Source organism: Drosophila takahashii, chromosome 2L (assembly GCF_030179915.1).
Source record: "Drosophila takahashii strain IR98-3 E-12201 chromosome 2L, DtakHiC1v2, whole genome shotgun sequence".
In the NCBI taxonomy this organism is placed as follows: Eukaryota; Metazoa; Arthropoda; class Insecta; order Diptera; family Drosophilidae; genus Drosophila; species Drosophila takahashii.
Window position 1 is genome coordinate 6,520,376 of NC_091678.1, and position 27,353 is coordinate 6,547,728.

Consider the following 27,353-nt stretch of genomic DNA (forward strand, 5'->3'; position numbering starts at 1 on the left):
TTATTAGCTATTGGCGGTGTTTAAACTTAAGGCGTACGAAAAACAAATAGAAAATTATCTTTACCATAGATCTACACAATAATTAATAATTACAGTTGCACTACAGGCTAAATGTATGAACGTGCATTGATGATATCTCTCTCCCAAACTCGCTTCATTCGGTTAAATATAATTAATAAAGTGCTTCAAATGTACATTTTCTATTGTTTCATTGTTTTTAGCTGGTGAGTGGGCGTGGTGGTGGTGGGTGGGGTGGTGTGTGGTGGTGGTAAGATCGTAAGCGTTTTACAAACTAAAGTTGTTAATGCTTAAATGAACACCTTCATTTGCTGCTACTGCTGCTGGGCTGCCATTTAATTGCAGCCGCCTAAGCTAACGTACAAATAATATAATAAAAGTAATGATAATAATAGAAAACTAATGTGTATACATATATGCTTGTGTGTATCATCATTGCTATATTAAAATGGAAGCCAATGTTTTTCTTTTTTAAATGTTTATAATGTGTATTTTCATGTTGCAGTGTATCTAGGGCTAGGGGCTCAATTGAAATTGAATTTTGAAAGCTCTCTTTTCAGGCTGATCATGAAGACAGAGCAACCCCATCCTTGCAGCACAAGGATCACAAAACTGTTTCAGTTTCGCGTTTATGGAAATGCTCTTGCTTCGGGACCATTCAGCCAATGTGAATCAAAGATAATTCTGTTGTTGTTATCACAAGAAATCAATTTGCCTTGTTGTATACAAAAAACTCTTTCTACGCTGATTTGTATATCAATTAACAATTTCACCAACAATTCAAATTTCATATTTCCTTCACTTTCGTTCGATTGTAACAATGTTTGTTGGTTTTTCGTTTTCATAAATTTGAAACCATTGTTGAGGCAACATTTGTAAAGCTCAAAGGTGGCAACACTTACGCGCTAGGCTACTGGCTAATTCTTACTTAATCGCTACTTTATTACTCATTTAATTGATTATGGTTAGGCTTTTTGTTTTTCTTTTTTTTTGATAAATGTAGAAATTGGCACATATTTGAAGGCTGCGCTGCGCCGGCTCAAGAAATCTACTTACAACAACGAAATTACATGCATTTTGCTTTCGCTTAGTTTAGCTTAATAAATACGCTTGATGTATAAAGTATATGTATGTATGATTGTGTGTTTTTTTGTTTATGCAGATGTGATTTCTATATACAGAGAGTCAGACAGGCCGTTTTTCATATGCAAAGAACTAGAAGGAGGTTTTCTTATTTTCAAATTGAATATTGAATACCAATTTATATGTAACGAAAAATAATTTCTTTTGAATTCTCATTTTAAGCTCCACTTTCTACAACGATTAGTTCTCCGTTTCGTTTGCATTCTGAGCGACCCATCCTAACCGAAAGGCATCCAGATCTTTGTCCAGCAGGGTGTCTGTTTATATGTTCTGTGCGCTTCTTGTGCTGGTCCCATTTTTTTCTCAGGTAATGTTGTGTGTGTGTTCGGAAGGGAAGGATACTGGATACAGGATACTGCTTCCTCTACTGCCGCATATGCCGGAAGGAATCCTCCGACTCGCCGCCATTACAATCGCTTTCCATTGGCACCGGCTGTTGTGCCTGTTCACTGGCCTGATCCATCGGCCTGGGTGAGCTGCTGCTGGCATTGGAAGCGTTGGGCTGTTGGTCATCCGGCTTGGGAGATTGGGGCTCCGCTGGCGAAGGGGCTCCCTGGTGATCGTTATAGCGTATCAGCTTGATGGTCGTCAGGCCGTCAGCGTTGCGGATGAGCCTGCAGAGCGGAAAATTGTATTAACACACTGGTTTATAGAGAATTCGAAGCAATCCACTTACGGATAGCAGTCCTCGTTGCTGGTGGCGTTGCTCTTGCTGCTCACACTCAGATCCGTGGGCTTCAGATCCTCGCCAGCGCTCTCCGAACCCGAACCCGATCCCGAGCCATTCTCCAGCTTCAGCGGGTGGAACTGGAACTTGTCGGGTCCTCCGACAGCGGACGGGGTGTTCAGGGCAGGGGAATTGGGTGGCGGACCAGCAGCCGCCGCCGAAAGGTAGTGGAAGGCTCCATTGATCGCGTGCATAAAGAGCGGCGATGTGGGCGGTGGACCGTAGGCCGCAGCGGCTGCTGCTGCCACCGCTGCCACGGCGGGCAGGCTCATGGGGCCATTCCGCGAGGCGGGACGCTGGGGCGATTGCTGCTGTTGCTGCTGCTGCGACTGTTGCTGGGTATTCCAATTCTGGCCAGCTGGACTTCCGGGCGCCTGATTGCTGCCCTGCGGCATTGATGATCCTCCATTGCCATTCGCCGGCGTCGTTTGCCGCAACAGCGATATATTCTTAATGTTCTTCAGCTCCGTGGGATTGCGCAGAAACTGATAGCAATGTCGCTCGCCCTGCACCTTGCGCAGTATGTTCACCCTGTAGTAATAGCGCAGGGCACGCGACATCTTGTCGTAGTTCATGGACAGATGATTCTTCTGGATGCCCCACAACTTGGCCAGCCCAGCGGGATCGACGATCTTGAAGACGCCCGTATCGCGGCACTTCCAGGCTATCAGATCGCTGTACTTCTGGTTGCGATCGTTCAGCAGCTGTTGCAGAAAGTCCCACAACAGGCGACCATCTATAATTGAGAAAGGGTAAAACAAGGGTAAGTTTTTGTTTAGGAAAGCAAGAGAGAACGCTATAGTCGGGTTGGTGTCCCGACTATCTAATACCCGTTAATCGGCTAAAGGGAGTGCGAGGGATATGGATATATAACATTTTGATTGAGCATAACTTTTCAATGAATGGTCCGATTTGAAAAAGGTCTTCTACATTTCGATAGGTATAAATATACGCAACAAAATTACATTTATACTTGTCGAAAATCTTTAAAGGAGTAAGCGCCAGATTAGTGGGCGATTGTGAGCGTTAGAGGGGGCGTGGCGCTCGGCTGAAATAAACTTGCGCTGCATAGGAAGCCCAAGAATATGTGTGGGAAATCTCAACCTTCTAGCTTTTGTAGATTCCGAGATCTCAGCGTTTATACGGACGGACAGACAGACGGACATGGCTATATCGACTCGGCTATACTATATATATACTTTATAGGGTCGGAAATGCTGCCTTCTCCCTGTTACATACTTTTGCACGAATACAATATACCCTTTTACTCTACGAGTAACGGGTATAATAACTTGATTTCACAACTTACTTGTATTGGGCTCCGAGTTCTCGGGGAAGAACTCCCTTTTGGCTTTGTACATATAACTGGGCGTCGTCGGTGCGGAGATGGATCCTCCGGCAGGGGCCACCACTGGGCCAGCAGTATTATCCAGGGTCAGTTTCTGGGGCAATTGTTGCTGCTGCTGTTGTTGCTGCAACTGTTGCTGCTGCGCCTGAGCTGCTGCTACGGCGGCCACTGCAGCAGCCTGTTGCTGTTGCTGCTGTTGTTGCTGCTGGGACCACGAGTTCACAAAGTTATTCGTGAGCTGTTGCGTCCAATTCGGCTTGATGTCTTTCAGTATCGGTGTTCCCGGCGGACTGGCCGTGCTGTAGGACGGCGGTGCCGGTGGCATCTTGCCCAAGCCACCACTGGTCTCCGAGTACTCCTCCTCGGAATCGGAGTGATTGCTGCTGGCACTGCTAATGCCCTTCATGGGCATTATGTTTGGCTGCGAGGAGCCATTACTTCCGGTGCTGCTGGAGCTGCTCGACGATGTGGGATTGCTTGTGGTAGCTCCTCCGTTTGCTGGAACGACTCCACCTGCTGCTGCTCCTCCTGTGGCACCTCCTCCATTCTGATACGGTGCCTGCGGTGGACTACTCGCCTGGGAATCCACCGAGGGCGGCGGACTCAGCGTCACCGAATTCGGTGCCATAAAATGATGACCCGCCAGACCGTGTGGCGAATTGTGGAAGGGACTGTTCTCCGGCGGAGCATTCAGCGGTGGCCACGTCGGTGTCGGCGGATGACTGTGCGGCGACAGGGGATAACGACTGGTGGGCGTCACTGGACTGTTGGGCAGATGCCACTGCATCATGTGGGACTCTATGATCAACATCTGCAGCACATTGTGTAGCACATCCCCGGCACCCGGACACCGGTGACCAAAGTCCGCTCGTGTCAGCAGGCACAGCGCCTTGCCGTTCATTTGGAAGAGATCAAAGTCGAGCTTGGGGAGATCGAATTCGCGGACACAGAAGCGCAGGAAGACGAGCACATCCTCGCGGCTCCAGAGGCGCGGATCGGAGGGCAGGGACGGGGGCAGTTGTGTTTTGAGCTCCGCCAGCTGGCTGGACGGCGCCGGGGGGCAGCGCCAGAGCACATCGCTCCAGATGCCGGGATTCAGCGAGTTCAATGATAACTGTACTGGGAGCATTTTCATTTTGGACATGCAGCCACAGTTTGTAAGGAAGTGTCCTGGTTCCTGGTCTGTAGGAGCCACTCGAGTTGCCTTCAAATTGTGTTATCTAAAAATGAAGAAGGAGAAAAAGGTTAAAAATTTATAATTGCCAAAAGGAACTTAATCGTAAAAGCCATTAAAATAGAAGAGGCTTATGATTATTATTTACATTTTCAAGATTACATACTAAAGCAAATATTATTAAATGGGGATAATCCATAAGTTATCCAAACTAAAACTTGATATTCATTTCTTTCAAAATTTAGTCCGTAACCGATAAAAATAGTAATATGTGAGTAAGTGAATACTACTTTCTCGTATATATATATTTTCAAGTTTTCATTGCATTATTCTATCTTCGTTTGAGATATTGCCCTGAGTAATCCAACTAAATGTTGTGCATCATGAATCACATCCATAGAAAAACACTGAACTGAAACTGAGCTGAACACTGAAGTTATCCATTTTACTTAGATTTTTTAATAATTTGTTCCTTTTAAAATCCTTTGGAAGGTGTACTTTTTAGATGGTGTTATGCATTCAACAACTTGTCAATTTTTTAGCGATCATAAAACCCATCATACATGATTTCACAAAACCATTTGAATCATTTCTTTCGAAACATTTTATTTCTTTTAAATACTGGGTAAATCACTCATGGAAAACTACCACAGATTCTGGCATGGATGCCGAAACACACTGTTCTTCTGGCGGTTTAAAGTTCACTACTGAGAAATCTCCATCGCAAAAGGATGTGGCCAATGGATGTTGTTGATCACTCGTCGACACACTTCCGCCAGAGAAATATCTAAGCGGACACATCACCTAGCCTTTTGGCAGGGCAGGGGGATATACACTCTGATCCCGCTCCCGACGCCACACATACCGATCCAATCCAATCCGTTTCGATTCGATCCGAGGAGAGCGACACTCAGACAGATATTCGCATTCCAACCAAATCAGATTTCTTCATAATCGTCGCGGGGCAGCCGATGGATGCGGATGAAATAAACAAATAATATATCTCTCCTCCGAACGCCGAACGCAAGAATAACAAAAACAACAGCGGCGACGGAACGATCTATTTGTGCGTGTGTATGGACGATGATGATGATATAGCGATATATACTATAGCGGGCAAGCGCATCCGAACACTACTTGGCGCAAACTGGCGGCGGGATCTCGATCTCGGAGAGCCAAGAGCGTGACTCACTGGCAGCGACGGCAGAGGGAGAGCCGTCGCAGCAGCAGAGGATCATCAGGCAGCGGCAGAGGTCTGGACCGGACCTCTTTCTCTCTTCCCCTGCCTTCCCTTCCCTTCTTGTTCCTCCTCGACATCTCCGCTCAGCGGGCATCTTCGGCAGCGGCAGCAACACACCCCCGCAGCGACCGCGGCGCAGGCAGACAAGAGGGAAAAAGAGCAAGAGCGGAGAAGATCGTTCCAAAAAAAAATATTATAAAAAAAGATTCAACCACAACGAACTAGAGAATGCGCTACACGGAGACAATAATTTAACACCTGACGATCATAAAATATCTTATTGATCTTACTTCCCCTACTTTTTTTAATGGCTTTAATAGTTATAGTATAGTTGGCGCCCAACGTGGGGCCTTACCTTAAATCCCCTTTAGGCATCTTCCGCTTTCATATCCGACATATCCGCTTGTCGACAATTCACACCTCAAGCTATATAAATTCAAAAATTTCCACAACCTTGGTTTCAATTTCACTTCCCGGTTATATTTTCGAAAGTTTCATTAAAGGTTGCCAAAAAGAAAAGAATAATAAAAATAACCATTCGGAAGTGCAAATTAAAAGTACATTCTTAGAGCATTTCTTAGTCGCCAAAGTCTTTCAGCAAAAGCTTTTTAATTGTAAATTTCTCAATATGGTAATTTCCACCAAAAATGTGAGATCTCTTCGGGTGTATGGGTGTGCATGGGCGGCAGTACACTGCCATTCCGGATGTGTACAAACCAAACGCAGACACACAACCGAAACCGAAAGACGTATACACACATGGCGGTGATCGTTTGCTGTAAAGATTTCAACATAAGCGAATGTATTGATGGCACACCAGCCACCAAGGGGTAGAAATGTGCGGGGCGGGGGCCCGGGGGGAGCGGCCCAGTCGAACGTCTCTCGAAACTTGAAAGCCGTGCCCATTGCCCACTCTCGTATCTTGCTGCAGCAGCAAACGGAAGTGCACATTCCAAACAGAAAACCCGTTTCCAAAAGCAGCAGCACCCGAGGAAGAGGGAGGGAGTGGGATGGGAGTAGCCCGTGTTGGAGAAAGACGCTGCTGCGATGGGGCAACTAATAAATCCGCCAGTGGGTAAAGAGAGCAGCAAGTCTCAGTCGGTGGATCGAGATGAAGATGAAGAGACGGGGATCTTGAGGAGAAGGTAAGGGAGTAGCATAAGCCAAACGAATGGCACCCTGTTCACAGCAAAAGTAAGCAATCAAGTGGTCAGGGAATTCACAATATCAATATTCCTTTGGATATATATCATTAACCATGAAACTACTTTACAAATTTCTTAATTTTCTTTTAATAGAATTTTGGTTTTTTTTTTACTGTTTGGGGAATTATTTACTATCCTTCCTTACTATTTCCTTGTCCTGTGCTGTATCCCACATATATAGCCGGACCAGACATTTTCGCTGCACACATGTTCAGATTTATCTCGCATCACTCCCCGACTGACTCGACTGCCTTGCTCTCCCGAAAGAAACTTCCTCATTCTCCGGGAAGCGCTTTCAACAAGTGAGCGCTGGCGAGAGAACATGAAATATTTGTGATGGCGAGATGGGGAAAAAAGGAGGTGGTTGGGGGGAGGGGAGCACGATGACGATGATGGGGATGATAATAATCATCTTGAATATTTTATTGTGCATGTACATGGCTTAGAGGGGGTCTGTCTATCCGATCCACAACCGATCCGATCTATTTGTTTTCGAAGAGAGCTAGAGGTAAATGCTGATGCCCCGCTGCTGATTGTGCGCACTCCACACACAGACAGACAGACACACAAACACTCGGACAAAAACGATCCTACGTGTTATTTCGGTTGCCACAACACATGGTTGAGTTTTCACTAAAATAAAATCATATATTCTAGTGCACACATGTTCCGCAGCACCAGCAACACAAAATAAATAAACATTCGGCTAAAAGTTGGAGTCGGTGGCACGTAGTAAAATGACAAATGAATGCTCATCAGCATAGCTACAAAAAGAAAACAATAAGGAAGGGGCAGGGCAGCAGTTAAGGAAGAAGCAGAGTTGGGGATATACACTTGAAAAACTGAAGGGAAAAATATTTACAAGGAACCCAATGTGGTTCATCGATTGTAAATAAACTGAAAAAAATAGTTGGCGCCCAACATGGGGCCCTGCATACTGAGCTGCAAATCGCTGAAAATCTTTGAAAAATGTATTATTTTAAAAATAATATTACAGATTTCTTTCAGTGCCACAGTTTGGAGCAGAGGGAGAGAGGCAGAGTCGTCTCACGCACGCAATAAGAGTAAAATATTTCTAAATCTCGGCGCAGGAGGCGCGGCAGAGAAGAATCCGAAAAGAGCAGCATTCACTCACCTCTCTTTCTGGCACAACTCGAAATCAACTCAGGCACACAGGTAGTTCAAAATCGGAGGTATGGTATGCGAACGATCTCGAACCGGTTTCAACGGAAATTACAAACGAAAATTATAAAACGATCAGTTTAGAAAAGAAAGAAAAAAGAAATAAATGCCAGGGGGAGTGGAAGGAAAGCTGGAAAACCAAAAACATACAAATGGGTTAAAAGAATTTCATGGGGTCTTTTCTACAAGTATTTGCAATGTTTCCGTTTTTGGCGATGGAAAAAAAAGAGTGAGAAGGTGGAGGAAGGCGTCTTTCGTGTGTGGGATCGTGGGATCGGAAACGCTAGAAAATGGGACATGGAAGATCTGAAAGGCGGATAAGGAAGTCGAGGAGGTAAGAGTTCCTACAGAAGAGAATAAAAAGGACAGCAATCAGATAAGATTAAGTTAAACGTTCATGCCAGCTTGGATTTTAGCACTATTAACCCTATCTACTGTATGAAATCTAAGTAAAGGCTTCCGAAAGAATTGAAATTTAAATTTAATGAACCAAGGCCTTTTATGGAAAAAATTTTAATTATTTGGATATTCTTAAGTAAATTCCTTCACAAAAAGAGCAAAGGATTAAGCAAAGAAATATTAACTGAAGAGTAGCTTCCAGCTCAGATTTCACTTATAATCCTATACTATAGTACTTCCCTATCGCTTAGCCCCCTAAGATGACACTCGAATGGCATTTTTGATCGGCACTCCTAGACGCAGCTGGAATTCCAGCTTGCAAGTGAATCACCCCAGTGCCGGGAGTGCAGGAGTTGAACGTTAATGAGTAATTTCCGCAGGCGCATCCTCTTCTCTTCGGAACCCCCGCCACGCCCCCGCCCCTCTGCCGGCACACATACTGTGTGTGTGCATCAAGTGCTGCGCAGTAAGAACGATGGGAAAATAAGAAAATCTGATAGCCAGAAAAGACGGGGAAAAGGAACCCGAAGAGAGACAGAAGCGACAGCAGCCATGGCGTATTAAGATTAACGGCTCAACGCTCGATCGAAGGGAAGGTGCAAGAAAGAGAGAGTGCGAGGAATGCTGTCTCCTTTTCTACACTGAGAGACTTTTCAAAAATTATAAAAAATATTTTTCGCAATTCAAAACCTTAGGTAGTATTTATCCAAATATTTATTAGAACATTATTTTTATACCCGTTACTCGTAGAGTAAAAGGGTATACTAGATTCGTGCAAAAGTATGTAACAGGCAGAAGGAAGCGTTTCCGACCCTATAAACTATATATATTCTTGATCAGGATCACTAGCCGAGTCGATCTAGCCATGTCCGTCTGTCCGTCTGTCCGTCTGTCTGTCTGTCCGTCTGTCCGTATGAACGCTGAGATCTCGGAAACTATAAAAGCTAGAAGATTGACACTTTGCATGCAGATTCTAGGAGTTCCTACGCAGCGCAAGTTTGTTTCAAAAGAGTGCCACGCCCCCTCTAACGCCCACAATCCCTTATATACGATTTTAAAAATTTCAATATTTCGGAAAAGTAAAAATGCAGTTTTATGGTGTTTATCAATACCTATCGAAATGTAGAAGAAATTTTTCAAATCGGTCCATTCGTTAAAAAGTTATGCGTGATCAACGTTTTCTATCTCTATCTCCATCTCCCTCGCACTCCCTTTACCTGAGTAACGGGTATCTGATAGTCGGGGCACCCGACTATAACGTTCTCTCTTGTTTAGACTTCAATTTAGTTGCGAACCCACACCGACTTTTCCCTCAGTGTGATGATCAGGTAGAGGAGCAGCAATGAGGAAATGCGTCCGTCCTTCCCCTACCTGATCTGCACTTTGCTTTACATCTTGTAGGACTTCTTGGAAACCCGGCTACGGATCTGTTCGAAACCCATCAAAGAATGGAATGAAGTAACTGAAAGGAAGAATGACGAGGCATGTGGTGCTTATAGTGGTGGTGCTGTTGCTGTCGTTGACATTTGATCTCTTTTATGAGGTCTTCCTTGAGCAAGAGCTCAAGTGCAGCATCGTTTTTGTTTATCTCTGTTCTTTTCGGTGTGGTGCTGGTGTTTTTGGTCTGGCCCTAAATCAACCCCTAAAGCCAAGGGATTTGACCCTAGTCCTCAAATTGTCTGTAATTCAATAAGTTTACTCGGGGGTCCTGAGTTCGATTCATATCGATAGTGGTAGATAAAAGATATTCTTTTGACGGCCAAATGTAAGGGAATCCGAGGGATTCACTCAGCCAATAAAGGATCTTACAATGCCGATCGTTGCCTTTCGGAATTTCAATGAATCATATAATATCTATTCTTTATATTTCGTAATATAACAGTTCAACAGTCAAGATCATATTATTACTATGCATCATGTAAAGTAATTGGACTTCTCTCTCATAGAAATTTTAATGAAAAAGTTCTAAGTTTCAACTTTCTTGTAAATTTTGTAAAGAGTCAACCAAATATCACAGACATTTGGCAATCAATAAACAATGAGTAATAATGGTATAGGTTCACTTAGGGTTCGAGTTCAAGTTGGTTTCCTATGGATGTGTTTACTTTTTTGCACGTGTATTTCAGATATTTCCTTATGTGTGCGGTTCGCTCATATCAAATACTCAATTAATAAGCATAAAAAAAGATATTCAAAATTCGAAATAGCTAAGTCAACGACCTGCTTTGCTTTTATAACTGCTCACCAGCGGGCCAACACTCGTCGTCGTCGTCTTTCGTATATTTAAGAAACAGCAACAACGCTCGTAACTCTTGATTTACCTTAGCCCCCGAATGCCCCGTAATACCCCTTTTTTTCCACCACTCATAGACGCTGCTGAGCGTGCATAACAAGCGCGTGAGCGTATCGTGTTTGCTATTTGTGTTTGCCTTTGCTTGGCTGTATTGGTATATTGGTATCCCTCACTCATACAAAAAAAAAGTAAAAAAAAAAAATAAATAAATAAAAATGCCAATTCCGGGTTCTTCTTCGCAGCAAAAAATCGAAATAAATATATAGAAAAAGTATGCGAAGAAGCGGGCAAATAAAACCAAATGTCTGCGGTTCATTTTCTGTCTAGATCGTCAGTTTATATGCTCAGCTTAAAGCGCCGTAGGCATTTTTCTTTTGTTTTATTGTTATTTCTTCGGCCTTTTTTTTGGGGCAAACCCTCAAACAACAAGGGAAGCTCAAAGCTCAAGCTCAGGCAAATCAATCATCGTTACGCACTTTTGGAGAAGCTTAAGTCCCGATCTCAAATCGGTCCCAGACCCAAAGCCTTGCGGTAGCTGTAAATTAAATAAAAAAAAGAAAGGAAAGCCACAGGCAATTCCCTTCCACCTAACACTTTGTATGGGTCATTATAATACAGTGGTCTCCAGAAAGAAAATAACTTCGAAACTGAGTCGAAAAGTTCTTACTTTTAACCAAGAGAATTAATATTGGTTTCTAAAAATTATACATTTTTTTTAAAAATATATTTTTAAAAAATTTTTTACCACTGTAGTTTTCTCTTTTGATCAGGCGACAAGATCTGGCCAACATTAATATCTTCTTCCTCTTCTCCAGCTTTAGCTCCGAGCTCTTTTGTTTTGCTCGATCGGAAAAAAAGAGAGGTGTAGTAAAAATAAAAAACGAGATGGGGCGATCTACAGCTGCTGGAGGCGTTACGTGACGTGTTTGTTCTAATGTAGCTCAAATCTCGGCTTCAAGTCGATGTTTTCTTTGTTTTTGTTTTATTTCTACCTCTTTTTTGTGGAACTCTTTCTGCTGCCTCATTGTTCATCTTTATATGCTCGTCGGGTCTCGAAAGGGGGAGCGAGATGGATGGACTGCCTAATGATATCAAACGTTCGATAACCTTTTCGGTATTTTTTGTTTTTTTTTTTATTTTATAAATATGCAAACTCAAACCACAACAAAAAAAACACACACATCTCTTCTATGCTGATCATTCTCATGACTAGGGAGATATCCGAGATCATAATGAGCATTGGAACAATCGGAAAACAAAGAGCGCAAAGGCACAGCATCATCGTTATGATCATTATCATAACGCTTATGATCGAATCGGTAGCTAACTACCTAGAAATAAAAAGAACCACAAAGCGAACGAGAGAGGGAGAAAGATGCTGGAGATCTCTAGTCAGATATTCCATTTCCATACGATGGATGAGTTCATCAAACGCCCAGACAAGAGTTCAAAATCATTCTAGTTTTTGCTCAAAGGAGGGGCTGATGGTAGGGGGATATAAATGCACTGAGAGAAAATGAAACTATCATTCTTGTAATCTCTTAAAAAAAATATAAATTCCCACACAGATTTAAACAAAAAAAATACAAAACGCAACTTCTTTAGATTTCTGAAACAAAAGTTAAACTAATTTTGTGTAACGCTACGTAACCGCAAATTCTTTAGACCGTCTCAATTTCATTTCTCCCAGTGTTTAGATGGGTTTGCTGGTGAGGAGCTGGATACTCATAGACCTAGACCGCATCAACCGCATCATTTGTGCCCATTACATTCAATTAGTCGCATCTGTGTTTTTGTTTCAACTCTTTGCGATTTTCTCGCACTTGCATCAATCTTCTCCGCCCCTCCTCCACTATGCTGTGCCTTCTGCCCACCATCCTAACTTAATAAGGCAGTCATCAGCATCATCATCATCATCATTGTTGGACTGCTGCCTGCAGCAAGAATTTAATGTTTGCCTCTTATATCGAATGGGGGTTGCCAAGCTGGCGGGGATTCCGAAGGAAAAAGGGGGAGGCAATGGCAACGGGCAGTGGACATGTCATGTGCGTCTTTTTTGGCCTGGGGTCGGGGTCAGTATGGGTTCAATTGAGTTGGTTGACATGAGTTGCTTCCGTGTTTGAAGACCACAAAATACTCTTAAGTAGAGTTTAGATTGAAAAACGCGGGGAAGACAATAAGGGGAGCTAGAAAAGTCAAGAAATTGACTAGTAAATGTTCGTAAGATATTATAGAATCACCTTGATATGCAGGATGTTCACTGTAATGGCATGACTTTCAATACCTTAATCCCTGATCTTAAGTTAAATACCATTTAATTTCAAAAGTAAACATTTCCGAAGATCATCACTGAACCACCCACAAGCCACCCATCAACACAATCTTCTGCCGGCCGCACCGACAGAAGAACACTAAAGGAACCTTGTCCATCAAGCTGATAAGATCCCCAGTCGCAGTCGCAATCGTAGTCCCAATTCCAATTCCAGTTCCATTTCCAGATCCCGTCCTCGGCACACACCTGCTGCGGAGGCCTTTGGCGCTTCACATGGGCGATATATATCTGTAAACTAGGATTACTTGTTGTCTTAGGTGTCGCTGCTCTCTGATAAAGACCAACAGAAATAGACAGAGCACATAAAAGATACAACATGTTCCGCTATCCGTCGTCGTCGCACACTTCCACCATAATGTTTATATGTATTATGAAATGTTTACGATTTGCTTGAGTTTCAGTAAGTTCATAACAAATATGCCCCCTCCGCAGATAAGATAACGCATAGATACATAGAGCAATCTGACTAGACTCGGGACTTCAGTCATACTGACTCTCCTTCACTTCACTTTACTTCTGTCTTCCCATCGAAGAAAGACTTTTAGCGACTTCCTGCTCCGGTGGTTTGACTATTGATCGGCCTGATCTTCCAGCTTCCTGTGGGCAATTAGATCGGAGTCCGTCGAAAAAGCAACCCAACTACAACGATTCAGCTAGCTGAGCCACTTACACTGCGGGAAAAATGTCTTTCGGAGAACTAAATTCATATTTATAAAAAGTAAAAATACATTTAAACATTTTTAATATATTTATAAAATTCAACATTATCAAAATACAATGACTTTAATTTCTTTTCCATTTCTAAGATCATATTCTTGATCTTAAACCTAATTCTTTCTGTGTGCAATAAGTGATCGTTTGCTGACTCGATCGTCCGGCTATTTCTATTTTTTTTTTCTGGTCACAATCTGGTCGGGCATCTAAACCGGTAGTTAGTATTTGCACTAGTAATCAAGCACATACATACACACAAAAAAAAAACTTGGTAAAATCAACTGTAATAATTGTCAAACAGGCCCCAACCAGCAAAATTGTCAATTCTACTAAGTAAATTGTCATTTCACAACAACAAAATACACACAATTAGCAAAGACACAAACCCAAAGCAAAAACAAAATACACGTAACTATTTTAATAGTTACGTAACTATCTTCGTTGGTCAATTTTACCAAGCAAATTTTTTTGTGTGTAGCTAACATCTAGGCATGCATGGCGAAGCCGCTTCCTCCTCCTCTTCGCCGCATTCGGAGCCAAAGAACTTTGACGATCGCGCTTCGCATCTTAATTACAGAGGAGAACGAGCAGCAAAAAAAAAAAAAAAATAGCAAAGAAAAAACAAAGCCAAGAGCTAGCCCGCCAAACCTGAATTGTAAAAACGTTCTAAACGAACTGAACTCAACCCAACCGAACCGAACTGAACTTAACTTGCGCTGTGCTGTGTGGAACGTTTTAAGCGTCGTCGTGGAAAGACACTTAATAAATGCGGAAGCGGATGTTCAAGCTACAGAAAACAGAAACAGAGAGACGCTGACGCTTGTCTATAATCACAATCAGGTTCCAAGAGACGCAGGGAACAGGGAAATGCAAAAAAAAAAATCTGATCGTATAAAGAATAAGTGCGCGTAAGTTAATACCATCCGTCTACAGGTTGTAAACATCTACAAAGGCAAGGAAATGCCAAGTCCGTTGAGGACGCAGCAGGAAGAATTGTTTATCAATTGCATGAGAAGTCATCATCAGTAACATCATCATCATTGTCTTCATTACGACCATTACCCACTTCCTCCGACAATTCGATTGTGGGAATCAAAAGTATATAATCGCGGTTCCATATGTAATACATGAGCTAATGCTTTATAGCGTGTTCAGGAAATTGGCCCATATCTTTAAGCGATGGGGTTTTTGGGAAAAGGGCGACACACGAATTATTGATTAGGGCAAGAGCATTACAAACATCGTAAACGTTGGAAACGGAACCGGATTACAGATAAGACATTAAAACAAATACTCCATCTAGAACAGCTTTTAATTGAACAGTGCCAGTGAATTGTTTCAGAGAGATTTAAGAAATTGTATATAATCTCTTGGGAAATTATTATAATCATCTTACTTTTTCAAATATTATGATAGATTGTAAACTATTTATTAGCTGGAAATACCAGACTCGTCGGAAACGTTGCAAAGCTGTTTCACCTCTCGAACCTATTGATTTCTTAATCATCAAGGAAACGTGTAGTATCAATCAATCAATTGCATTCAACGTACTTAGAAGGGGGCGGGGTTAAAAAGCATTTCCTCAAGTGTTACAACCAATTTGATTTCGGTTTCCAGGCGGAATTTCCCGACTGCACTTCGATAGTTTGGCTTATTACTTTTGTTATTTTAAGAGAGAGCTGATTAGAAGGCGAGCGCGCACATTTTGAAAAGGCTTCTCCAGAGATTGTTTTTTACACAAGCTCACAATAATGATGATAATTATATATATATATACATATATTCGTATATATATTCAGGGGGACTAGAAGCAAAAGCTTGATAAGCACGGACAATGGCATAAGAGTGAGTGTGGGCACAATAATAATAAACAATTGCTGGCGATGCCGCAAGTTGCTCTTAAGTAGCCACTAAAACGTGGCAAAGCGACCTAATGAGATAAAAAAGAAATAACCACAACACTCAGCACACGAGACAACAAGAGGACAAGAGGAATACCCAGAATCGGGCTATCCAAGAACTAACAATTGTAATAGACAGACCCTCTAAGATCTGGGGATCTCTTGAGGTTGCTCTGCGCATTGCCGGCGGCCAAGAACTCATTTAAGCTGCTGCTAATTATGAATTTGGCGACAATAGAGGATAGAGGAGAGTGCCTTCATCTGAGGCTCGGGAATCTGAATCTGAAGCTGAATCTCCGTTTCTGTTTCCAGCTCCTTCAACATCATTGCGCCGCTACGTGCTGTTCGTGTCAATTTTGTTGTTTGTTTTAATTCGTGTTTGCCTTACTTGGAAAATTATAATATAATCTCCTGCTTGACTCGGACCCCCATACCATCCCCATCCCATTCCCTCATTTGTGGGTTCATCTCATCTGGCCCGAGGGTATTTTCGAGGCTGTCGTTTCATTTGACACTTGGTCCGCAGACAGGGCGGCATTCGCTTGAAAATTTCTCAACTGTAATTCCAGTATTAATAAAACAATTTCGTCTTAGGTGCTCTGCTCTGCTGGGGATGAGGAGTAGGAAGAGGATTCTTTGCCACTTGAGCAGAGACAACTGACTTCCTTGAGTAGGAAGAAGAGCACTGCCAAGTGGTCTTTGATGTGAGATGAGTTTTTAGAGGAACTCTTTCCAAACTAATACGATTGCTTTAGGCCTGTTTAGATCTTGGAAATAACTAAGTAAATAAATATTCTTATATTTTACGATCACTTTTACTTTGATAATTACAATGATTAGTAGCAAGAATTATAAAATCTTCTAGTTCTTAGAAATTTTTAAAATGGTATGTAGACTTACAAATATTTTATTAGAAATTCTAACCGATTTCCTTAACCATTAGATCAAGTATTATGTTTTTTAATTACCTGAAAATAAATAAAAAAAAGAAGAATTAGTAAAAATGTGGAATTAATATTTTAAACTAAACATACTATGATAATATTATCTAATTTTATGAAATAAAAACACACTTAACAAAAAGTTCTCAAGATCCTTCCGAATCCCAACGTATCGCCTATTTGAAACAACCCCACTTTACCCTTTTTCGACCTTGGGATCTAACCCTATTTATATTTTGCGGTTCCACCTTTGCGTGAACGCATTTTGAAGTGCTGCCCTGACCAAAGGAGCCATAAAATAATCTCCAAACTCGTATCTCTGCGTATCAAGGTGTAAATAATTGAACAGCCCAATATTCTCGGCCCAACAACAACTGCAATCATTATAATAACACTTGTGAATACCATGCGATATGATTAAACAAAAGGAAAAGCAACACAAAAAAAAGAGCCAAAAATAAAAACGAAATACTTTTGTTTTGGCTGCTTCTTTTCTTTCCACATTTTACGATTATACGTGTGCCCAAAGAGTAACTACGTATGTTTGTATGTGCATTGTATAACTAGAAGTGTAATAAAAATAAATAAATAATGGTGAAAACAAAAAAAAAGGGTAATGGTAAATGTGACATGGATAGCGACTGATTACTGTATCAATTAAGACCGAAAAAAACACTACCACCACTCGAATCCAAAGCAAAAGCGTAAATTCTTGTACTGCCGTCATTTCCGGTTCCCCAAAAGCCCCCTACCACCACCCCACAAAGTCCACTCACTCTATCGTAAACACATTTTGGCACCTCTTCCTCACTGCCACCCCTTTACCACCCACATGACTTTGGTTCCGTGCTGCTTTTTTTTCCAGTTGCCTTATCAGTCAGCCCCAAAACCAAACGACTGATTATGGCCAAACGCACACCTGTTTGTACATATACTACCAATGCACGTAGGATTTACCAACTTGTGGGTCCCGAAAAAAGGAATTTCGTAGCTCGTTATCTATGCTATCGGCTTTCAAATCAAATTGATTTATGAAAGATTTGCCAAAATGCGATTTAAACAAAAAAAAAAAAAGAAAATTTATTTGCGTAAATACAGATATAGTAGTTTTTTAGAAATGTTTAAGTAACAATCATAGTATGTGGCAATCGAATATAGAAATTTTTAAAATGGCAGAAATCTTTCGCAAATTAGAAACGCCCTTAAAAACAAACTACTATTGTGCATTTCTCGTACATAATTCATTGCAAGTGTGGCTCAATAAATGGCAAAATTTCCTCATCGCTGCCCGCTGAGTTTTGAAGTAGGAAAATTAGGGAGGATGACGTCGAGGATGAGGAACCTCAGCTGCTGCTGCATTGTTCTCCGTGAAGAGCCTGCTGTTTCGGAACGCCCACCGCTTCACTGCTCTTCCTTCTTCCGCCTTTTGAATGCAATTTCCTTGAAGTGCCAAATGCCAAAACTTCATTGTGCGTTTTGTTTTCTCGGGTCAAGTCGAGGGGTCGATTTAGGTCGGGATCATATCGAGAGCTAGTTGTTGCCGGGAGGAGGGGTCGTGAGAGGGTCGCACAGTTAGGGTCTCGAGAGTGACAATTATTGCCAAGGGACCACCCACAAAGTTGCGAACCTGTTCCGCTTTCAACTCAATTCATTGTTGTAGGTTCAACAGGTAGGTCAAAGGTTAGGGTTGTAGGGGGTTCGGGTTCGATTTCCTACAGGTAGTAAATTCTATTCTGCTATTCTATTCCTTTTCCATTCTGAATGGTTACAGTAAAGAAAAAAAATGGTCTTTAGTTTTTTTTAAATTATGGGTTGTCTATTTGAACGTTATTTATGGCATTATCCAGATAATCGCAAACCCAAAAGATAATATCTAAAATGTAATTATAAATTAATTATTAAGGATTAAATGCTTTTGGAACACAATTCACTTGTTGTATACTAAATATTTTTTAAAGGAAATTTTTTTATTTTTTTACAATACTAGGCTTTATAAGAACTAATTCTATATCAAAAAACGTGTTTTCCAAGTGTTCTTTTTGGTTTTTCACACTGTATTAGTTATCAGTCCCGAACAGTTACAGTTACCTTTTGTACTAGATAAAGACAGTAATGGACAATCGTCGGTAACGGTGACGTAGGAAGGGTCGCTTCAAGTATCTCTTGTTACCAGGTCTATAAAACTTGGGTGTGTAACTCTCGAGACCCCCGTCGTACCGTCGTGTCTTTCTTCCAGCTCGAATTTTTTCCTTGTTTTTCACTCTCTGGTTTTATCTCTTGCGATAGACAAGCGTTACGGATACTTCCTTTTTGGCGTTACGCCATCAGCTTTAGCTAGGTGCACCCAAAACTGTTACGTTATCCACCACGCAATTCCCCCCTTTAGGGGGGCAGGGGAGGAGGGGTTAACCACCCCCCTCTCTTCTCCTCCCATGGGAGTTCAATAAGAAGAAAGAAGGAAAATTACCTAATTGTGTTGCATCGACAGACGACGACTTAAAAGCGACTTTCCACAACTTTACTCCACTTCTTGCTTGATGTACTTTTGCCCCCCTTTTTGCCACCCACTCTACCCACCCTCTGTGCCCCCTTTCTCCTTTTCCGTATGTGTGCCAAAAGGAAAATGTGCCACAAACTGCACAAAATGCGGCGAATATTTTTGTGCTGTTTGTGTGTTTGCTTTTTCTGTTTGTTGCTTCGCTTCGTTCGCTTCTTTCTCCCTCTCTTTCTCTCCTTCTCCCACTCTTTGTGTAGTTAGATAATAGCAAGTCACCGTTAAAGCACCAAAGTCGAGTTGAGCGGAGTATTATAACTCAAGCAAGACTTCCTATATTTTGAAACACGTTACGTTCGTAACATAATTCACACAACAGGTTACTCAGACAGCGTCGAAAGAGACGGGTATAGGCCGTTGCGATAGAGACAGCGATAGCCAAGACAGCCAGCTAAGGAGGCTACAAAAACAACAAATCGCACTAGTGGAGTAATACGAGTATTAGTGTACTAGGTTTTGGTGGGTTTTCGGTGCGGGCAGAAATTGGGAAACATGGGGAAATGATGATCGTGAGAAAAGATTGCGGGAAATTGTCAGAAGTGCAAGATGAATGGGCCGCCAGTTGGGTGGAGATCGTTGAAAACAGATGCAAGTGCAGAACTAAGTAGATTGCATAGGAAAGTTAGGGATATAAATTTCGAATGCCGGAAACAGCCAGTCAGTTTATTTTTTTTTGGTATTTTATTTTGCTGAAATAACTTTTAGTCTTTGAAATTGATCATCTTAAATATTCACCTAAAAAGATTTTTTTAGTAGGAAATTTTTGTTCTTTGTTTACAAAACAAATTCTTAAAAGATTAATAAGTAATTTGAAGAGTACGATCGCCAACAAAAACTGTTTATATATATTTTAAAAAATACTTTAATGATCTAGCTACTATTTACGTACATATTTCATTTTATGGTTTAGCTCTCTATCATTTAACCGCATAATAAAAATTGCATTACTCGGAAATATAGCGAGTATCACTGTGAATCATTTCCTGAAAGCTGGAATTATTCCGAACATGATCTCATTGACATTAAGACACAACATCAAAGTTTCCTGTGAGCAACCGCTATAGATATTCCCACTGTGCACTGACGACACATCCTTAATGGCAACTCCCAAAATCCCCAAAGCTCACCCACTGTTGTTGTTGCCAGGTAAAACAGAGACAGAGAGAAGAGTGTGAAGAGAGGGGGAAGTGTATATTTTACCGCTTTTAATGGCAAATTCGCACGATCGTTGATTGGAGTGTTGTTGTTGTTGCTTTTCTCGCCTGCCTTTTGCACTACTTTCTTTATTTCTTTTAGCGAATTTGAGACACGACGTAATGGAAGCTGGCAGCATTTATGGCAAATTCAGGTTAGTGTGATTTCGTTGCACTATAAAATGGGTTACAATGGGATGTATAGTACGCACAAGTGGTTCGTTCGCTGCTTTATAAATGCAAATGTACAAAAACAGCGGCCAACAACAATAGCAACATCTGCTGGGCGATAACAACAATATAAACATACTTATGCACATATGTATTAATGCATCTCTGAATGTATGTAAATGTGTGGCATTTGTATTGAATGCAAGCTTCCGCATGCAAGTTACAACAAGCAACAAAAAATTCAAGCGAAATAGAAGGAAAGGAAGCGAAAGGGCAAGAAGCAGAAAATCTGCTAAAGCATTGGCCCCAACAACAAAACCAAAAATAAAGGAAAAACAAGAAGAAGACCACAACAAAAAACATTGATTTATCAGTGTGTGTGTGAGGTTTGCGAGACCTTAACCCTTGTGTGACACTAATTTGATAAACTGGGCGGTTTTGTGGTTTATCATATCTTTTCCCTTATTTGTTGTAAAACAAATAATAATTCCATTGTAGCAACTCTAAATTATACTAACTATTTGATTCGTTCAACTCTAATCACAAATTATCCATCAAATAGTTGACCCTTCTAAAGAACTTGTCATGTCGTTTTTTTCCGACTTCTTTTTAGTATTTTTTTACAAACTTGGAAAAAAGAGAGCGACACGCACACACTCACATGCACTTTTTGCTTGTTCGGCATTTTGTGTTAATATCTCAGCCGCTTTAAGGCGTTTTTTATTGTTGTTTTTGCTGCTGCTTGGCGTTTTCTTCCTCTTTCCTTCATTATTTTGCCGCTGCTTATAGTTGTCGTTGTTGCTTTTTTTGTCTTGGCTGTGATTCGCACGTGTGAGTGTGAGTGAGTCAGTTGCTGGCCGAGTGTGTGTGTGTGCGAGGGAATAGGTCGATGTTTTCTTGCTCCATCTCCCTCCCTCTCTTCCCCACGATCAACAGTTTTTATACCTGTTTGCTGTGCTCCTCCACCTTCCTCTTTTTCTTGCGATCGTCGCCTGTCTCTTTCTCTGTCCCCCTCTCCCCACCGCTAACACTTTTGACCCGCTCTCTCGCTTCCGTGCACTTGCCGTGCTCTTTCTCTTACGTCGTTTGTCTTTCGCCCCACTCACACAATCACACACTCACCCATCCATTCCCCCATTACGTTGTTTTTGCTTCTTTGCCTTTTTTTGTTGGGAGCAATGCGGAAGTGAATTTAATTTATTGTATTTACGCTGCTTTTGCCGCTTTTCTGCCGCCGGCTGGTCACCAGGCCAAGTCTCTCGGGGGGTGGCCGAAAGGGGGCGGAGAAAGAGAGAACCAGGAAAGGAAAACCGCCGTCGAGCAAAATCGCAGCTTCTACAAGTTTTATTTCGTTTCCCGCTAATTGAAGAGAGAAACTGTTTATTTTTTTGAAAAACAAATCTTAATACATCCGCACTTACAGTCATAACCAGGTAAATAGGTAAGACTCAGTATTACTACTTATGAAAATCCTTAAAAAAATATTTTAGTTTTTGATCTAATTTTTTGTATAGCCAAAACATGTACCAAACGATATAATTTAGAAAATTGTAAGTCCTTAAAAAAATAATAAAAACATATAAATTTCTTTATGAGTGATAAAACATAAAAAAATTTTGGTCATACAACCTTAATAATGAAATATCAAAATTTCACAATTCCATAATGAAAGAAACCGTTTTAGATCTCAATTCGATCATTTCCCTGTTTACCCGACTCCTGTTGTGCGTGTTTGTTTTGTACATAATGAAATTTATTGGCGTAAATTCTGCTCTCATCTAAAAAAAAATTATAAAATAACGGAGGTGGCGCACGATCAGGTGTGTGTCTAGTTGGCACCCCCCGTCCCACCCTGTGAAAATCCCCACATACCCCATATATACGACGAATACCTTATAGCTGCGGCAGAAGCAGGAACTGTTTGGCTGATTTGTTCGACGTCGTCGGTCGGCAAAGGCAAATAAATAAACACAATTCTGCTGGCTGTTTTACTTTTTTTATATACCTACTATATATGTTTGTACGTCTGTACGTTTATATGAGTGTGAATATTTCTTTTCGCCATAGCGCCAATGCGATAAGATTTCGCTGACGCTTGCCAGAGTCGCCGAAGTCGGAGTCACCCTAATTGGAGCTCAACGCTCCGCTTTTGTTTCACTTCACTTCCATAGAAAAGTGCATGCAACAAGAGACTCGTGAACCGAACAGAAGAATCATTCCCGAATGCTCGGTTCTATAACATATAGCCAGCCATATAGCATATAGCATACCGATATGCAGTCCAAGACATGCACTGAGCTCTCGATAATTACGGTTTTCTTTATTTTCGAAGCGGAAAACTTGGGACTAGCCAATGTGATGCAACAGGCATTACGAAAAGCACCCCAGGTACCGTAATATGGAGTGGCGTGGAATGTGAATAGGAAAAGCTATTTTCCAAGTGAATCGATCTTGTTTGTATCGTAGAATGCTAAGGAATCAGTGGAGCGTGCAATGAATACAATACAACTCGAAATAGTTGGCCTGGGAAGAGAAATTACTATCATATCATATTATAATGGTTCTCGACCGCATGATTTTTTAGATCAAGTTCCAGTCGTTAACTTTTCATTTTATTTATAAGAAATCTGGTCAATATAAAATCTGATAAATTTAAATATAAATTAGTACTTAGTAAAAGCAATCTGATAACCAAAATATTAATTAAACTTTGAAACACACCCATAAAATTGTAACTCTTAATATTTAAACAAGCCCCAATGAAAATGCCACAATCAGATTCTCTAAAATAACACGCAAATAAATCAAATAAAACCTTAGATAAACCGTTGTTGCCGAGTCTTCCATCTCTCGTATATAGTACGCTCCAAATATAGCCCCAAGTTATCTGTTTACACGTGTAGATCCGACAAATTGTTGACCTCAACCGGAGACCAAAAACTCAAACATTGTAAGACGTTGGGTGGAGCGAAGTGGAGAAGTCATATTTAGCAGATAACCAACAGCAGATTAAGGTGGAGCAATTATTTATCAGCTGCTCAGACAAGACAGTTTTTGTGTTTTCATGACCATTGTGACGTAGTTATGGGAAATACATGTACCAAAAGATGGTGTTTTAACCATTTCGTAATAAAGCAAAAATGATTATGGGCTGATGCTGATACAAGGAAAACGTCTGTTAACACTGTTTAAAGAAAAAACCTGTAATGGCTTGGAACTTGTCAAATTTAAAGACTATAAAAAAGGCATATTTTTAAAATTTTATGTCTATTATATACATGACTTGAATGCTTACAAATGTTATCTTTTTTATTTCAAAGTCCTAATAATAGTTCGAATGAACAAAACAAAGTGTACTTTTAAGTTTTTTTGGTTCTTAAAAATTCCTATAGCGTAGATTGTACTTGAATTTTGAGTGAGATTAAACTTGCATCGTTTCTTCCCATAAATCAGTGATTATACGCCAGTTAGATGGTACATTTTTTCCATTTTCTTACCTGTTTGCTCCACTGTGCACGGTGGTGACGAACTGTGAGGTGAGCGAGTGATTTTGTCTGTTTGCGCTGGGCTTCGGATTCGATTCTTGAGCTTTTTAGCGACAGAAGCAACGCGGAAGCGGATATGTCCAGATCCCAGAATGCTTTAGCTTTTTGCTTTGTTTTTGTTGTTGTTAATTCGATGTTTTTCTTGTTGTTATCTGCTGATGACGAAGAGGGCGTCGCGCCAAGTTGCCATTGTTGTTTTTGTGTTTCTGTTTCTTTTTCGTGGGGGGTAATCAGTGGGCGGTGGTTGTGTGCTTTTGGGGCTAATCCTGGCTCTCTGTTTTTGTTTTTATTTTCGCTTCGTTCTGCGACGAATGCCAGCCGCAAAGCGGAGCAAATAAAGAAGGCGCAGCGCAGAAGAACAAGTCAAACGTTTCTACTTCCGCCGCCTCACCAACACACTCGCACAGGCACACTCAAGCTAACACACAAACGCACACGCACACTGTAAGACACTCACGCGATGCACTTGCACTCTGGCGTTTTGTTCGTGTATTTATTGTGCTTCTTGTTGTTGTTGTTGCTGTACTTTAGCATTTCCTCTTTCGTCTTCCTTTTCACTTTTGCTTACACTTCTTGTTGCGTTGCTGTTGTTGTTGTCGTCGCTCTTGTTTATTTCTTATTTCCGTTTCGCGCACACACTCTCGCACTTTGGGCAAAGTAAAGTAAACACACGCCCGCGTTAAGTTGGCTGCGGGAAGAACCGTTATTCCTCAACGACTCAACGCGCACAGGAGTTAAATTCTATTAATTGTGAATTAATCAATTTAAAACATATTAGTTTGGCATTTACAGCGAATGTCTAGTTGCTTTCAGGAGCGACACTTGAGCACGTCCGCCTCCCACGACAGTTTCTAGCGTTTTGCTGGCGATTTGGTGGCGATTCGATTTCGGGCGAACAAAGCAGCGGCGTCGCTGCCAGCGCATGTGCCGAACGAGCGGAGAGAGCCGGAAAGAGCGAGAATGGGGAAGGGAAGAGAGCGCGAGCGAACGTGTTTGCTCTTGTCCGTCTTTGCGCTCTCTGAGAACTGGCGCCTCGCGAAGAATACGAAAATAAGATAATTATTTAAGGAAGTCGCGCTTTGATCCGTTTTAGAGTCCAAGATTTATATCTTAAGCCGGAACCGTATTTTTTAAGTACAGTGGAAGCTTGTTGTAGTCTGTTAAACAAAAAAATAAATTGGGGAAGATTCCTAACAAATTTTTAATAAAATAAATATGATTTGTAGTTAAATAAAAATATTTTTCCAATTGCATACACTGTATTAAGTTATGAAGAAAATGACGCATATCAATTAACAGTCAGGTTATACATAAATATTTTATTTGGATAGTTTGAGTACTTTTAAACAGGCAATCGGCCCTGTTCTAGTTTTCACTTCCGAAAGATTCACACGGAATCGAATTTCTTAGACCAGTTTCAGGACTCACCTCCGAAAGAATTGCAAGGATTTCAAAATCCCTCGTTGTTACTCTGTTAACTTCCGAAAAATTCACATGGAAACTTTCCGCCAAGCATTTGACAGGCGGACTTAAATCCGCTAGCATGAAATGAAATTCACTTCCGAGTGAAAACTCGAACAGGCCGGAAAATCTATTAAAAGCCAAAAGTTACTAGGGTTAAGCAAAGAACAAGTCGATTGGTTTTCACGAAAACATAAAACAAAATCATTTTTAAATATTTAAACTTGTTATTTCACAACAATCATTTTCGTAATGTTTAAAATTCCTGAATTCCCACAATTGCGATCATAATCTCGATTATGTTATTATACTCTGGCGTGTATACAAATGCAAAGACTACAAACAAATCATTAGGTGCGTAAGCACTAACAGATTTCTTTCCACTTCCTTGGCAACAAAAGAAACAACAACTTTTAAGGTAATAATTTAAAATCCACCAAGTTTACTATGGAACAACTCAATAGGAACCCGATTTCTGTGGGCGGCGTCGAATTCGCGTGGGGCCCTCGATTTAGTTGTTAATCAATAGAAGATAAAGTTTAAACAAACGATTCATGCTGATACCAGAGACATGGGCGTCGAAAAAGTGGGGGTTTACTTATAAATATCCAAAGAAATTAAAATCGTTCGCCATATAATTTTCACAATTTTCCAAACGTTCAAGATTTAAGTTTAGAAAAAATATTGTATCATACAGATATAATGATATTGCAAAATCTAACAGTTTTAGTAGCCAGTCGATTATGATTGTTGAGAATTTGCGAGCTTTGCCCATATAAACATAGATAAGAAAATACGTGGAACTGTAATCAGTGTGAGATAGTCTTCCTAACTTTATTTAAAATAATTATGTATTCGGTACCCCGGTGAAAAAAATTAAGCGCCACGCGCCTAAGAAAAAAATAACCCTCTATTGTAATACAAAATGTTCCGAGGTGCTAGCTGATATGTGTTTTCGATCCCATAAATCTTGAATCTTCATGGAAACCAGTTGGCAATCTTTAATTATAAATTGTTGGAACATTTCCGCTCCGCTGCGACTGGAAATCTCTTTGGAAAAGGGGGCGGGGTTCGGGGCTTTAAAGTGGATGGGTTCCTCGTCAGGTTGGTCGATTGGTCGGTGGGTCTAAAGATGCGCTCAGTTGCACTGCATCCGCTTTGGGGTCTCGAGTCGCCTCAGTTGGTTAACCAGTTTCTCCCCGAGCAGCGTTAACGTTGACATTTCAAGTCAAATGCCCATAAACGGCGACCAGCCGGACGACCCCGCCCACGCCCTCCACTCCCATCCCTCAGTTCCGTGGCCCTGCACTTCAAGAAAATTTAGTATCCCAAGGGTATAGTTATTTATTTTGTATTTCTCAAGAAATCATAAGAATTTAATTAAAAACGAGGACGGAAGCTAACTTCGGCAAGCCGAAGTTTTAATACCCTTGCAGATTTTACGAATTAAAACTTGACTAGACTAGCAACATGAATTAATAAACAACAAAATATTTTATAATTGAAAAGATAAATTTTTAAAATTTTTCACTCTATTGTTCCTATGGGAGCTATAGGATATAGACGCCCGATCGGCACGCGCGTTTACCCTAATGAAGGTACGCACAAAAAAATACGATTTGGAAAGTTTCATGGGAATAGCTAATATTTTGCGCGAAATATCCTGAAAAACGTCAAATTTTGACCGATTTCACCCTATTGTTCCTATGGGAGCTATAAGATATAGACGTCCGATCGGCACGCGCTTTTACCCTGATCAAGGTACGCACAAAAAAATACGATTTGGAAAGATTCATGCCAATAGCTCTTACA

General features: G+C 41.0%; 1 protein-coding gene across 2 annotated transcripts; it reads right to left on the bottom strand.

The window, feature by feature from the left end:
* Positions 1-989: 989 nt before the first annotated feature.
* On the bottom strand, positions 990-24,936 carry aop (anterior open). 2 transcript variants are annotated; one of them, XM_017154271.3, is made up of 4 exons: positions 24,033-24,936; positions 3,198-4,456; positions 1,838-2,624; positions 990-1,775 (listed from the first exon to the last, which is right to left on the bottom strand). In XM_017154271.3, exons 2-4 carry the CDS (start codon positions 4,378-4,380, stop codon positions 1,526-1,528), a joined length of 2,220 nt encoding a protein of 739 aa, XP_017009760.2. In that variant the 5' UTR covers positions 4,381-4,456; positions 24,033-24,936; the 3' UTR covers positions 990-1,525. The 2 variants fall into 2 exon arrangements, with proteins under 2 accessions (XP_017009760.2, XP_017009761.2); XM_017154272.3 differs by lacking the exon at positions 24,033-24,936 and adding an exon at positions 5,276-5,385.
* Between the last annotated feature and the right edge of the window lie 2,417 nt (positions 24,937-27,353).

Excerpts from the sequence above, each read along its gene's own strand:
- aop (XM_017154271.3), bottom strand. The coding sequence starts at position 4,380 with ATGTCCAAAATGAAAATGCTCCCAGTACAGTTATCATTGAACTCGCTG. Across the intron at positions 2,625-3,197 it reads GAACTCGGAGCCCAATACAA|ATGGTCGCCTGTTGTGGGAC; the intron begins GTAAGTTGTGAA and ends TCTCAATTATAG. Across the intron at positions 1,776-1,837 it reads AGCAACGAGGACTGCTATCC|GCTCATCCGCAACGCTGACG; the intron begins GTAAGTGGATTG and ends TCCGCTCTGCAG.